General features: G+C 42.0%; 1 protein-coding gene across 1 annotated transcript in view; it reads left to right on the forward strand.

Annotated features, from left to right (window-relative positions):
* The window catches only part of LOC113581688 (protocadherin Fat 3), a 39,747-nt gene extending 27,917 nt beyond the window's left edge, over positions 1–11,830 (forward strand). The window contains exons 22-29 of the mRNA XM_035535766.1: positions 364–521; positions 3,696–4,155; positions 4,676–4,823; positions 5,812–6,704; positions 7,843–7,935; positions 9,770–9,829; positions 10,435–10,467; positions 11,244–11,830. Coding sequence (XP_035391659.1) covers positions 364–521; positions 3,696–4,155; positions 4,676–4,823; positions 5,812–6,704; positions 7,843–7,935; positions 9,770–9,829; positions 10,435–10,467; positions 11,244–11,830 — 2,432 coding nt within the window. The remainder of the gene's footprint in view (positions 1–363; positions 522–3,695; positions 4,156–4,675; positions 4,824–5,811; positions 6,705–7,842; positions 7,936–9,769; positions 9,830–10,434; positions 10,468–11,243) is intronic.
* Positions 11,831–15,498: the final 3,668 nt, after the last annotated feature.

Raw genomic sequence — 15,498 nt, forward strand, 5'->3', positions numbered from 1 at the left:
ATGAGTATGCTATTGAAGAAGCAAACATAGTTACTTACAGCTGCTGTATATGCTGTTGTCTTCTGAACAAGCCTGACCCTATCAATTCTGTATAGCTGGTATGGATTTGACACACTACTACTGATATCCATGCATCAACTAATTAGTGCATACCATGGTGTAGTATTGACTGTGTGTGTGCGCGCGCGTGTGTGTGTTTGTGCGTGTGTGTGTGCGCGTGTGTGTGTGTGTGTGTGCACGTATGCGTGCGTGCGTGCATGCGTGAGTGTGTGTGTGTGTGTGTGTGTGTGTGTGTGTATATGTGTGCGTGCGTGCGTGTGTGCGTGTCTGCGTGCACGTCCGTATCTAATTTTGTTCTGCTAGGTCAGACGTCTCTGAGTTTTGCAGGGAACAGCTACATCAAGTACAGGTTGATTCACAGCAGCAAGGGTGATGGCATGAAGCTTGGTCTCAGGATCAGAACTCTGCAGAGCAGAGGAGTTATAATGTATACGCATGCTGAGCCCTGTACTGTGCTAAAGGTGAATGCACACACACACACACACACACACACACACACACACACACACACAAACTGTCTCTCTCTCTCTCTCTCTCTCTCTCTCTCTCTCTCTCTCTCTCTCTCTCTCTCTCACACACACACACAAACTGTCTCTCTCTCTCACACACACACACACACACACACACACAAACTCTCTCACTCTCTCTCTCTCACACACACACAAACTCTCTCTCTCACACACATGAACTCTCTCACTCTCTCTCTCACACACACACACACACACACACACACACACCAACTCTCTCTCTCTCTCTCTCTCTCTCACACACACACGAACTCTCTCTCTCTCTTTCTCTCTCACACACACACACACACATACAAACTCTCTCTCTCACTCTCTCTCTGATACACAGACACACACACACACACAAACTCTCACTCTCTCTCTCTCTCTCTCACACAAACACACACACACAGACACTTGTATGCATACACATGCCCACATACACAAGTAAAGGAATTCTCTCACATGCATACATAAACACATTTTCACTCTCCCTCTCTTTCTGTCTCTCTCTCTCTTACTTTCTATTTTGTAAATAGTTTGACAAAATGCAACTGAGTTACAGTAGAATGGAACAATCAATAAAGTGGTGGAAAATTTAGGATGGGTCTCCCAGCAAAGACAAGAATGCTAACACAGCCAAAACGGAAATGAATTAACATGTCTTTTCTTCTTCACGAACACAAAGCATTCTCTCAGCAATCCCCCCTCTCTCTCTCTCTCTCTCTCTCTCTCTCTCTCTCTCAATTCCAGGTGAGTAACAGCAGTATAATGTAGTAAAAGATGTAGAGTTAGTTAAAATTGTAGTGAAGTACACAAGCTTTCTAGGGAAACTGGACATTTTTGACAGAGGTCCAAATGCTTCTGACGTTGTAGCTGACGGAATCAGTTAATATTTTAAAAAGCTGATGTTTAAATCATAACATTAATTCCATGGTGTTCTAAACAGTGTAGGTCAGGTCTTCTTCTTTGAATTTAATCATTTAATTGCTGAAATGGCATCAACTGACAATGCAAGCAGATACAGTAAAGCTTGAAAGTTTGTGAACCCTTTAGATGTTTCTATATTTATGCATAAATTTGACCTAAAACTTTATCAGATTGTCACACATTTCTTAGGGAGAACCAAATCAGACAAATGAAACAAAAATATTAGACCTATAATATTATATAATGTTATTTATTTATTGAGGAAAATGATCTGATATTGCATATCTGTGAGTGTCAAAAATATGTGAACATTTAGAATTAGCAGATAATTTGAAGATTAAATTTCAGTCAGGTGTTGTCAATCAATGGGATTGCAATCAAATGTGGGCACCCTGTTTTATTTAAAGAACAGGGATCTAGCAAAGTCTGATCTTCACATGTTTGTGGAAGTGTGTCATGGCATGAACAAAAGAGATCTGTTGATGCTCATCAGGCTGGAAAAGGTTACAAAACCATCTCTAAAGAGTTTGGACTCCACCAATCCACAGTCAAGCAGATTATGTACAAATGGGGGAAATTCAAGGAATTTCAAGATCATGCAAGATCATCATCAGGAGCGGTCGACCAACAAGCATCATGCCAAGAGTAAGGCATGTAATAGTCCATGAGGTCACAAAGGAACCCATGGTAACCTCTATGCAACTGCAGGCCTTTCTCACATTGGCTAAATTTAATGTTCAAGAGACCACCATCAGGAGAACACACAACAACAATGGTGTTTATGACAGGGTGGCAAGAAGCCCTAAAAAAGAAAAGACGTTACTTCTCCAACAATGGCATTACTGCCTGCCTGCAGTTTGCTGAAGATCACATGGACAAGCCAGGAGGCTATTGGAAGTGTTTTGTGGAAAGATGGGACCAGAATAGATGTTTTTGGTTTCAATAAGAAGCATTATGTTTGGAGAAAGGAAAACACTGCATTCCAGCATAAAACCTCAACCTTTCTTTGAAACACGATGGTGGTAATATTACGGATTTGGCCTGTTTAGCTACATCTGGGCCAGGATGGCGTGCCAACACTGATGAAACAATTAATTCTGAATTATACCAACAAATTTTAAATAAACTGTCAGAATATGTCCATGAGCTGAATCTCAAGAGAATGGGGTCATGCAGCAAGACAGCGACCCTAAGCACACAAGTTGTGAATAAACTTAAGGTTTTGGAATGGCCAAGTTAAAGTCCTGGCCTTAATCTCAATAGAAATGTTGTGGAAAGACCTGAAGGACCTTTATGTTGAAGGAACTGAGTTGAAGCAGTTTTATACGGATGACTGGGTTAAAATCCCTCCAAGCTGATGTGCAGGACTCATCAACAATTACCGTTTAGTTAATGTTTATTTGCAGCTACTGCTGCACAAAGGGGTCACACCAGATACTGAAAGGTTCGCATACTTTGACACTCACAGATATGTGAGTGTAGCTCATTTTCCTCAATAAATATATGACAGAGTCTAATATGTTCCTCTAATTTGGTTCTCTTTTTCTGCTTTGATGACAATCTGAACTTTTAGGGCAAATTTATGCAGAAGTATACAGAAACTTCCAAAGGGTTCACAAACTTTCAAAGATCACTGTATGTTATTATTGCATTAGCAATAATCCATTAGCATTCAAATTAACCTTACCACTGGAAACAAAAATCTTTAATATGGTCAGCAATCAGCAAGTCTTCTCTTGGTTTCTCCAGTCTAAAGCTGATTACATTTCTTGCAAGTAATATAATGGACAAATCCTCTAGTAATGCATGAGGAGCAATAGGTCATTATTCTTTTTGGTTTATGTTTTCTGGACCCTAATATTACAAAGAAAACAAGCTCATGTATGATTTTAAACAGCACAATACTAATGTAAGCTTCAAAAATCAATATTTTGAGTAATAATCCTGATTTTTAGTGATAGATCACAGCTAAGAGTGGTCAGATATATATGGTAGTTTTCCTCATTTCATTTCCTACCAAAATATAAATTAAATATATCCAGCAATTCAAAATTTCTATTTATGGATAATTCACCTGCTTTTCAAGCATAGAGGCCACCTTCTTTATTTAAAGGTTCTTCTAGGTTCTTCTGCTTTTTGGTGGGATACTTTCTCATGTCAGCCTTAGACCCTGGTCCTTACCTGCATGTCTGTGCTCAGATCAAGGAGGGCCACCTCTGCTTCCAGCCGGACTGCAACAATAGCCTAGACACCCTGGACATCTCGGGTTGGCCTGTCAACGATGGCTCCTGGCACTCTGTGACGCTGGAGCTGACCCGCAACCGCATGCTGCTCGTGCTGGACGACGGCTTTGTGGAGCGCCGGCGCAAGGCCCGGGCGCCCACCCGCCTCTGGCCCCTGGCTACCGAGGGTGTGCTGTTCTTCGGGGCGCGGGTGCCCTACGACGGCAGGGGGGCCCGACGGCCACAGGAAGGCTTCCAGGGCTGCCTGGGTGCCATGATGCTGAATGGCAACGAGCTGCCCCTGCAGAACAAGCAAAGCCGCTATGCTGAGGTGGCTGCTCTCAGTAAGGTCAGGCTGGGCTGCGTGCTTTACCCTGACCCCTGCTTAGGAGCGCCGTGTCAGAATGGGGCTGACTGCGTGAGCCTACCTTCTGGGGGTGAGATGTGGGGCAAGAATGGCTTAGTGTGTGAGACTGAGACGACATATATTAAAGCAGTGCACAATCACTTTTAGAGATCGGAATTAAATATTAGGTACATTTAGATAGCTACATATACTTAAGGATTTGTACTCATTTACAAATGAAAGTGTTCCATAATTATGTATATTTCTGAAGAATCTGCTATTCAGTTTAATTAATTTAAACAAAAGATCAGGTCAAAAAAGATATTTAAGTTTCCAAGATTTGAAAAGTCTTATTTTTGTAGTATAAAATGAAAAGATAAAGTTCAAATGAAATGATAAAGTTGTCACACCTGGACTGCTTTGCTGTTGGTCATAACTTTATCATTTCATTTGAATTTTATCTTTTCATTTTATACTACAAAAATAAGACTTTTTTAAATCTTGGAAACTTAAATATCTTTTTTGACCTGATCTTTTGTTTATTATACTCAGGGTACGGTTTTAGGCTGCTCGCACTCATGTGTGTGTTCATCGCGCTTGTGTCTCCATAGCATTTGCCTGTGGCTGCTCTCCGCAATACACGGGTGTGCGCTGCGAGATGGAGATCACGTCCTGCATGCCCACGCCCTGCATGAACGGGGGCAACTGCAGAGACATGGGGAGCATGTGTGGCTGTCCCCAGGGCCTCAGCGGACCCACGTGAGACAGTCACCTTCCATCGACCAGACATGAACACCCGCAGCAATCACACAACCTCGCATACACACGCACGCACGCACGCACACACAACCTCACACACACACACGCACGCACGCACACACACACACACACGCACACACACACACACACACACACGCACACACACACACACTACATCTGATCCTTCACTTCTTAATTAAATCCATTATAATGTCATTATGGCTGGAAATAATTACTGAGAGATAATGCAATTATTAGGGCTCAGTGATTGGATCCATAATGATGAGCAACAGACTGTGGGGCATGTAGTGAGGTTCTTCCATTAGAGGGCAGCATTGCAATGGCTTTTTCAGTGGTCCCTGTTTATTCCACAATTGATTCAGCCCATTCCTGCAAAACCATGAAAATTGTTATGATTATTTATGATTTTTTTGCGATTTAGCAACGATTACTTTCACGGGAGACAGATGTCTCTCAACATTTTGCCAACATATTAAATAACAAAGTAAAACAAGGTAACAGTATACAGTGTTCAAGCATATGCGATTTGATTTATTAAGCAATTTTCAAATCTAGTTCAGTTTGTTATGAACCAAACCATCTGTATTTGCACAAAAAAGCTATGGAGAGGAGAGCAGTATTTTCCTGTATAAGCACAAGCAGACTTAAAGTACAGTTACTTATTGTAACTTTCACCATGTCTCAGTTCACTTATATCTACATTTACATTTACAGCATTTATCCGTACAATTTTTCATCAGTTCACTTATAGTCTCTTAACTGCAGATAATGGAAACAATGGCAAAGAGGGCAATGTTTGTACTGCAAATTACTGAAAGTCATTCTGAATAATTAAAAACAAGAAGCTCCCCAGTGTAGCCCCTCTCTCAGCTACCATTAATGAAAGAAAATGGATCATGAAAAGTCCAAGCAACCTCCTCTCCACCCTCCTGCCATCCCCCACCACAACACCCTCCCACCCTTGCAGGTGCACCGAGGACGTGAACGAGTGTGAGCAGGAAGAGTGCGAGAACGGTGGCAAGTGCGCGAGTACGTTCGGCGCCTTCTACTGCAACTGCACGGCCGGCTTCGAGGGTCCGCTGTGCGGGCAGGCAGTGGAAGTGGCGGACAGAGGAGGCGGAGCGGCTGGGGCGGAGGCGGCGGACAGGGGGGATGGGGCGCAGGCCGACTCGCTGTCCTACGTGGGCCCAGGCGAGGTCATCGGCATCGGAGTGCTGCTGCTGGCCGTGCTGGTGCTGCTGACTCTGCTCACGGCCTTCCGCAAGAGGCTGCTGCGGAAGGGCCCGGCTCGGGCGCAGGGGACGGCCGCATCCACGGAGACGGCCTACGCGCTGCACACAGTCGGCGTGGGTTCTGACAGCATCGAGTTCAAAGCCATACAGCTGGGCGCCGAGCGGCACGGCAGACTCTGTGATAATGACGGTGTGCGAGGGCCACCGCAGATCCTGGTGCGGCCCACCACCTACACGCTCCCCCACCACCTGGGAAGTCCAGGGGGCAGCAACGAGGGAAAAGAGGCAAGGGGCAGGGCTCTGGCCACCCTGTCCTGCCCACCTCTCTTGACCACCTTCCATGTCGACCCACTGCACATGCTGGGGGCCCCCCGGAGGGGCGTGGCTGTGTGTAGCGTGGCCCCGAACTTGCCCTCAGTGCTGACCACCTGCCCCACTGATCACAGCCCTGTCCCTGTCCACGGTCCTGCACACAGCCCTGCCCGAAAGCCCCCCTGGGAGGAGGATGAGGAGGATGAAGAAGATGATGAAGATGATGAAAACGAGAGGGAAGAGCTCGAATTCCGAGCTCTGGAGTGGGAAGATAGGGACTATCAGGCGGATGGAGAGGAAATGAACAGAGCTCAGGGTAATGTTCTCCCGCACACACACACACACACTCATCTCAGATTGTGTGTAAACTGGGGCCTCCCAGTTTATATGCATGAAATTACATGTATTACTCTCCTTTCATAACTGCTAACATTATCTGTAGATCAAAATTATTTCTGTGACAACAAAAAGTGACTTGAAAGCTTTCTTCTAGGTAATAACGGAAAGAAGATTTTAACCCCATACCTGCAAGCCTGTCCATTTCACCTTGGAAACAGATGCTGAACCACTAATGAATCAGAAACACAAACAAATCAGATGGAACATTAAGAGCATACACATTTCCGCATCTGCTCCTTGTTTGAAACGAATTACCTACCGACTGCTTTACTATAAATATACTATTAACTATACATAATGAATTACCTACCATTATTTATAGTTTTATTTTCCATGGTCTTGCTTTGCCCCGCCTTTTTACAGCTGAGAATTTGCCGTCACAATTGACCAGAGGTTTGTAAACTGCTGCCCAACAATGCAGATGACAGTGCTAAGAGCCATCTGCCATGGTGCACCGGTGGGCTGCAGGAAGTAGAAATATTGACAAGCTATGCCAGGGTAGAAAGCAGCTTGGCACAACGAACACTGGACATTAGCCTTCTTTAAGCTGGTTTTAACCAGGTAAGATGTATTAGGTTAAGCAGTGGAGAACATGCGTACAGAAAACATCTTGGGGCAGATTTACCAAAACACATTAGAATGATTAATGAAGGATTAGCATCAATGGTGCGATGATGATGATGATTAATTGCCAGTCTCCCATTAAGTTACTGGCTTTGTGCAATGGCATTATCATGCCTGTATTGTTTCTTCTCCAAATGTTGGGTTCACTGTATGTGTGTATGTGGGTGTGTGTGGACGTGGGCAATGAACTGAAAGAAGATCTCCTTACAAAATTGGCTGATATAGTTTTGTACCAATAAAGGAAGTGCTCTGAGGTTAAAGTAGTGTTCAGATGTGAGCCAAACACACATTTTATTACTTTTCTTCCATTTGAATTGTTTTATTATATGTATGTTAATGCAGTAAAGCTGGATTTTTGTCTCCTGCATAGGTTCTTGGGTGTCTGTGCATGTTTGTGTAAGAATATGAACTGTTGTTTTACTCTTGTGTAGAACCTGGCAGTCCTGTGGAGGAGACCACCTGTTTTTCAGACAGCAGTACCAGTGAGGGTCGTTTGGTCAGGTCCGACTCCTGCGATGACAGTGGTGAGGCCTGTATCCAGCCTTATCCAACCATTCCACCTCTGCCCTACTCAGATCCAAACCAGCCAGCACCAGCCATCCCCAGCGGACTGGCGGGTTCACGGTGTCGGTGGCGTTTGATATGGTGCCTCTCCTGCTCCCAAATTAAGACCCTCCTACCCTCTCACAGGGCATGGGATAACCTATCTTATTTTAGAAACATGTTTTTCCTGCAAAATCATACCAAGGTTATGGTTTTGGGTGTGGGGGAAGGGTTCTGTTTGTTTGGGGTTTTTTGGTGGGGGGGGGGGGTTGGTTATAAACTTTTTTTTTAGATTAGCTAGAACTGAAAATATTCAGTATAGTCAACACTAGCAATAACCTACAGAATAAAAACAATAACAATTATTATTATATGAAATAAATGACACTGATGGGTCTGATTAGGTGGCTGGTGTAAATGTGTGTATGGGTATTTGTGTATGTGTATGTAATTTTGCAGTGTGAGGTAGACAAACAAAAAGGGAGACAGACAGACTGAAAGGTAGACAGACACACAGGTATAACATGAATTAGGGCTTAATGTTAAATTGTAAGACAAGGTAGGTTGTGGTGGATAAACTTTGTATGTCGGACTCTAACCAGTGTATATGACTGTGCATACCTGTACGCGTGTGTGTGTGTGTGTGTCCACAGCACAAGTCATATGTGTATATGCAATCATTAAAACGTGTATATGTTGGTGTATGTATATTATGCACATCATGATTGATATGAGTGTTTGTTTTAGTTATTATTTGCTAGAATGGGGAGATTACTTAACAGGTTCAGAAAATAGTGGCTAATTTAAAATGATTGATATGAGTGTTTGTTTTAGTTATTATTTGCTAGAATGGGGAGATTACTTAACAGGCTCAGAAAATAGTGGCTAATTTAAAATGATGGAGGATTTATGATTCTATTCAAAGATGCCCATAAATGTTTGAATATTGTCATTTTTATTCTTTTATTTGGCAAATGATCTTTCCAGTAATACTGAGAGTGCTGAGAGCTGAGAGCTGAGAGCTGAGAGCTGAGAGCTGAGTGCTGAGTGCTGAGTGCTGAAGGAAGGTTTTTCCAGTGTGGAATATATATGGACTTCCTGACCTTCCAGTGCTTGAAGGATACTTTTTTGACCTCTACTTTTCAATGGTAGGGGCAGTGAATATAGGGCTAGTGTACCAGACATGGGGGGTCTATATTTATATGATCACCCAGCAGGCAAAGCGAGGTGGCTAGTGGGATGTTTTAGCCCAAGGTGAGGCAAAGTGAGGATGTTGTAGCCCAGAGTCAGTGACAGAGGGCCAAATTACTGTATGGGTAGGCATGTACACATAGCATGAAAACAGTTATCAGGAGTATTTAGAGGGCAGTAGGAGTTGCTGGGTTGTTCTTGGTTGCTTTAGGCCAGTGATCACCAACACAGTCTTCTCCATGGTTCACCTCCTGCATGCAACACCTGCATCAGCCAAACAGGATTTTCAGATGTAGAATTTAAATCCTGGGTGGGTTACATGAGGGATTGTGCTATTTATTTATTATATATTAATATATAGTATGACATTATTACTACTGTGCACTATAGCATGTTTGGCAAGACAGGCTGGTTGTGCATGTGACAAGCGCAATGTTTTCCTGCTAACAGTAGCATTTATATATCGTTATTATGGAATCTTTTGCTCAAGATAATTGTCCACTGAAAATCTGATATCTTGACAGCTCTACTGTGTAGTTTCATTTGGCTGCTTGACAGACAAGTTTGATAATGTTGTTCTTTTGTTGCCTGGTTCTGTTCCATTCTTTGCTTCATACACATTAGCTTCCATTGTGACGGTGATACGTCTTGTGAACAACACGATGGACAGCATTAAAAACGAAGGTATGCAAACTATATTTTATAGCTATTTAACTCATTTTAAAAGGAGCACTAAAGAGCTGTGATATATGAAAGCATGCATGAATATTTTAACAATACAACTATATCCAATGTGATTTAGTAATGAAAAAGGTACAAAAATTCAGAATTTCAACTATACTGGATTGCATTACTGTGAGAAAGAAACAACGAGAGAGAGAGAATGTGTGTGAGTGTGTGCGTGTGTGTGTGCGTGTGTGTGTGTGCGTGTGTGTGTGCGTGTGTGCGTGCGTGTGTGTGTGCGTGTGTGTGCGTGTGAGTGAGTGTGTGTGTGTGTGAGCGTGTGAGCGTGTGAGCGTGTGTGTGAGTGTGTGTGTGTGAGTGAGTGTGTGTGAGTGAGTGTGTGAGTGAGTGTGTGAGTGAGTGTGTGAGTGAGCGTGTGAGCGTGTGAGTGTGTGTATGTGTGTGTGTGTGTGAGTGAGTGTGTGTGTGTGTGTGTGTGTGTGTATGCATCTCAACAATGACCATCTTAGAAACACACATTTAGGTCAGATCAGAAAAAAAGATTAACATTAAAAAATGTGTTTTGTTTTGGGTTTTTATTGTTTGTTTGTTTGTTGCCGTTGCAGTCCTGAATAATGAACCAACATATAATAGTACTAGTAAGTGAAGTTAAAGTTTTATATTAGTCCTTGACCTCCTAACCTTAATTTCAAGTCTATGTTCTGTTGTCATATATATATATATATATATATATATATATATATATATATATATATATATATATATATATATAATTTGTACATTTATCTTTTTATCATCTCATTTCAATTGCATAATTTCGGTGGTGTGTGTGTGTGTGTGTGTGTGTGTGTGTGTGTGTGTGTGTGAGTGCATGCGCACACACACACATCTGTTTGTGTTTGTATTTGTATGTTTGTTTACAGCAAATTCCCATATTCACTGTGAGGATCAGATATGTGTTAAATACATCAAGGAATATTTTGTGAAATTTAAGGACACACATTTTTGTTAACTCTAGCCTTGCAATTATTCCCTTAATACTTATACTAGATTAAACTACAAATTTAAAGTTGAAAAGATGATGTCAGAGAATTATATATGGATGTACCCACTTTTAAAGTTGTGATCAGGATTTTAAAAATAATTTCTGGGTGTATCAAGTTTCTTTGCTCATATTGATTGTCCATGCTTTAGGTTTCCCAATACAATTATTTCACCCCACTGTGGGCCACGCAATAATCTGAGGTTACCTTTCCAATACACAGTAAACAAATCTCTATCTGTGAAAAACAGATGTTTAGGGATGTTTAGACCACCCATTTGTTTGAATGATTTATTCTATGCAGCAAAGGACACCCAGTCCCTTAAATGATTTTGATCATAACTGGCTCACCTACCTGTCTCTGTCCCATAGCGTGCCACTGGGAGACTACAGAATGGCTCCCTGATGCTTGCATGCCTGGCCTGGAATCTGCAGTCTCCTGCCAGGCCAGAGACCAGCCCCTGATTCCCCCACCCCCCCCAATACCAGCACCTCCCACTCTATCTGTGCCACCACCTCTCCTGACCCTCAGCCCCACTCGGCTGGGCAGCTGCGGGTATCCCTGGGGCAGCGCATGCAGGGTGCAGGCAGGGTACTCACTGCCCAAGTACGAGGGCCAAAGAGACTTCTCGCCGGTCCCGTCCCGGGATGAGTGTTCTTCCCCCGTCTATGAGGGGTACCGGGAAAATGAGGAGCGTCGTGCCAGAAAGCCCATGCCGCTTCTACCCTGTGGGATCCATGAAGGCGAGGGCAGACCTGCGTGCTGTCAACCCTCCCATGGCTGCCCCCCGTTGCACCCTCCCCTCTGGGCCTGGGAGGAGAGGCCCACCACCTGGCTGAGATCTCACCCCTTAAGCAGCCTGAGGGAGCCCGGCAGACTCAGCGAGAGGCACGCAGGTGGGGAACAGCTCAGCCCGCTGAGGGTGGTGCCCACAAGGGGCCAGGATGACCATGACTAGCTGCTACGTCACCCAGGTCTGGGACAGCATAGTGAGATGGGCGTGGGCCATGCGACTGCACTGCAGGTTTCTGCCTTTACCTCATTGCCATGTTTGAACATTTCTAATACACAACATTTCTAATACTTCACAAGTAGATTACCTGTTTGAATTATGGAATTCCAAAACTAGACACAGTACCCTGCTGACTTTATTATGCACCCTTACATATTCCAAATGTTTGGTATTACTAAATAAAGCAGCATTTACCAGAGGTATGGAGAGACTTACCAGTCTGTGGAACTGTATGCCAGTGACTAAATCTGGAGTTACTCTGGGAACACCCTGAGTGTGTCATTGTGTGCTTTGCAGTGACTGGAATTGCACTAGAATTGTTTGAAAACTAGTAGCCCTTACATTACACATAGTGGCCAGTATATGGACTGTATGTAGATGTTCATGGAGACTTACATTCTGGTCTGGTTAGGTGCACATGCAATGGTCAAAAAGGCAGGAAGCGCTACCAAGCACCACACTGAAGTAATATCAGTATTAAAAAGCAGACTTAAAGTAGCTTTCTAGGAGGTAACCTAAGTGTCAAGAGTTTGATCAAAAAACTCGAATCATTTTGTTTCAAATTTTGAGTAAATGTAATTTTTAATGTTTCGAGATTCAAAAAGCAATGAGAAATAACATGAGAGAGAGAGACAGAGAGACAGACAGAGATAATACCTTTGTGCCTGTGTTGGACAGGCACTGTTAGAAAGGAGTTGCTGGCAGCATCAGTCCCACATGCTGTGCCGTGGAGGGTTCTCTGTTCCTCTGCCACAGGAGCACAACTAGCATCCAGGTTCAAACACAGCACTCTCATGTCTTCTGTTTTTGTCCTTTCAGCTAACCTCCTGCAGCAAGACATCAAAACTGCATAGATAAATGTGATAGGAAAACCTTGAGCCACATATTGACTATTAGTGTACTGTGCTGTGAAAGATCTGTAGATGTGTTTCTTTTTAGTGCAGTGCCAAAACAACACTTAGCTAGCCAGTAAAGAAAATGGAATTTACCATGTAATCATATATGAAGTAAACATGAATATTCTTGATTAACATCAAGATATGTATATAAGAAGTGAAGGTTTGAAGATTTTCCACAAGCTGAGAAAAACCTACTGTTATAAATAACACAATAAATAGCATAATAATTTGTTATAAATAAGAACTCTGCTTGAGTTCTGTCATTAGGTCTTGTGCCATGTAGTCATTACTGAGCCTGTAACATGTGTCAGTAATGGGAAGCATTAAAGGCAACGTGCTACTGCAAGTGCTTCTGCTCCTGTAAATGACTTTTTCTGAGGCATGTTTAGTGTTTTAAATTAATCATTTTAGTTTGTTTGCTACAAAACATGTGGCCATGACATGTGAATGTGGCCATGACAAATCTGCCAAGTCTGCACACTTCCACTGTGTTAGCTGTTATGGATCCTCAGGTATGTTGTTCTGAGTGAGCTGCTGCTTTATGTAACAGCTTTTAGTTTAAAGGATTATGCCATACCCTATTTATTATTACAAAAAACAAGAGGGGAGGAAAAAAAGTACATTTTAAAGGTAGTTTCACTCTTTGCAAAAGTAATTTATCCATACTTTAATCATGAATGTATTCACATGTATTATTAGTGTAATCTATGTCTAAAGTAAGAAGAACCTCATGTCTATCTGAATATTGCTAAATAATATTGTTAATATTGATATGTATTAATAATGTAGACTACAATTCACTGTTTATTAAAGTAATGAATTCATAAACATCCAGCAATTTTTGCTCTCTTCTGTTACCAAACATGATGCTACTGTGCCAAATTCTAAGGATACTTTATCCTACTGCGTCACATTAATGGGCCATAATTGCATCTTCCAAATGGTCACCTGTACACTGACAAGAAATTACAGTAATCATCATTTATTTATATGTCTTTTAAAGTAAGACCTAGAGCCCTAAGCACAAGCCTTTCAGGTGTCTAATCCAGTAAGCGTCATTCTATAGGGGCGCCTTGATGTAGTCATGTTTCTGCTGATCATTCTTAGTGCATTTTAACTCTAAAGGCGATGTAAAAAAAAAAAAAAAAACCAGGATAAAAATAATTGCAAGAGGACATACCTGAAACAGTGCCAGCAGTTGTAGGTACTCTGGACATTTGCATTGGACTAATTTCTGATCAGTCCAAGATGACAAAATCAACAATGCAACCAGAAGCCTTGATCTTAAGATTATGTACTACAGAGGTTCCCAGGGTTAGGCGTTTGTAAAATGTGATTTTTATTCCAGCATTTGTTCAATAACATTTTCAGGAAGATGCTCTGTTTGAGGGCAATGGCAGAAGAGGATTCACTGTTTCCATTTCCAGTAATGTCTACAAGGAATTTTGTGATTCCTTGAATTTGTATCCTGGATTGTCTATTGTACTCTATAGATTTGCCTCATTGTGGACTGGAGTAGTTCAGATAAATGATGGTTAAATGGCAGTATCTAATATCTTATCTTCAAATGAAAGAAGATTATATTGATGTTCATTTCACCTTAACTTTTATAGGTCTGTGCTGAGATCATAAACTTAATACTGTAATAAACTTGCTTCAGATTCGATTCTGAATCCCACAGTCCAGCACAAAAAGCCTCCAAGCCCCCTTAACAACCTTACTGAGACTGAAAAACCTGCTTTCAATATGTATTCCACAAGATACCTTCGATTAAAACTAAATAGAGAACATAAGATAAAGATACAATCGGAACAAAGTCCTTGTTGGTGTTTATCACTTTTGAACACATGCATATTTTTTAAATGATGACTATATTTTCACCTAAAGAATGACTTCCAATCCCGAGGTCTTCAGTCTTTCTTTATATAAATATAAATTCTTTAGTTATTTTTTTCTCTTGGGTTTGAATGGAATCATACTGCTTAAACACTTCACATATCCACGATTATTTTTCCTCTACCGCTTTTCAGTACAATCCTACAAGCAATCGCTATATTTCTTGAATCTGTCTGTCAAATTACCATTTATTGCATTATAATTGAACACATTATTAACTTTTATTTTAAATAATATGTTCCATAATATGTTAATGTATTTCATTAATCCTCATGTTTAACACATTGGAAAAGATCCTGTAGTTGGGGGCTCTGGTTGCTGATGGACTCTTTAAAGGCACCCAGAGAGAGGAACCGTGAGGTCATCACTCGCTGCCTGAAGTCTGCAATGAGACACATAATCTTAAAACCAGCAAGTGCACTGTACCAGGAAGCCAAACTAGCCCTAATCTGTGTGCAAGCCATCATATGACAGTTGGGCCAAATAGCCATACAGAAGGCTGAGCCTCAGTGAAGCATCTGATTCTTGCTAGGGAGTTTTCTTTCCAATTTAGCAACCAGACAGAGAGAACAGTGGACAAAGAGTGTGATGAACTGTTATATAAACGATGGGCTGAGCAGGAGAGGCAAGGTGGGAGAGGAGAGGATTACTGCTCCCCCATTTCCACTTCAAGACATGAAACAGTTACGGGAGTGATTAGACCCACACAATTTACAGGATAAATCTTAGATTAGACACATTAATCCGTTCTCATCTTCGCACAAAATATCTGCCTCTGCTACCAGTTTCACACAGAGATACATATACTCAAACACACAC

The sequence above is a fragment of the Electrophorus electricus genome, chromosome 17 (genome assembly GCF_013358815.1).
Source record: "Electrophorus electricus isolate fEleEle1 chromosome 17, fEleEle1.pri, whole genome shotgun sequence".
NCBI classification, from domain to species: domain Eukaryota; kingdom Metazoa; phylum Chordata; class Actinopteri; order Gymnotiformes; family Gymnotidae; genus Electrophorus; species Electrophorus electricus.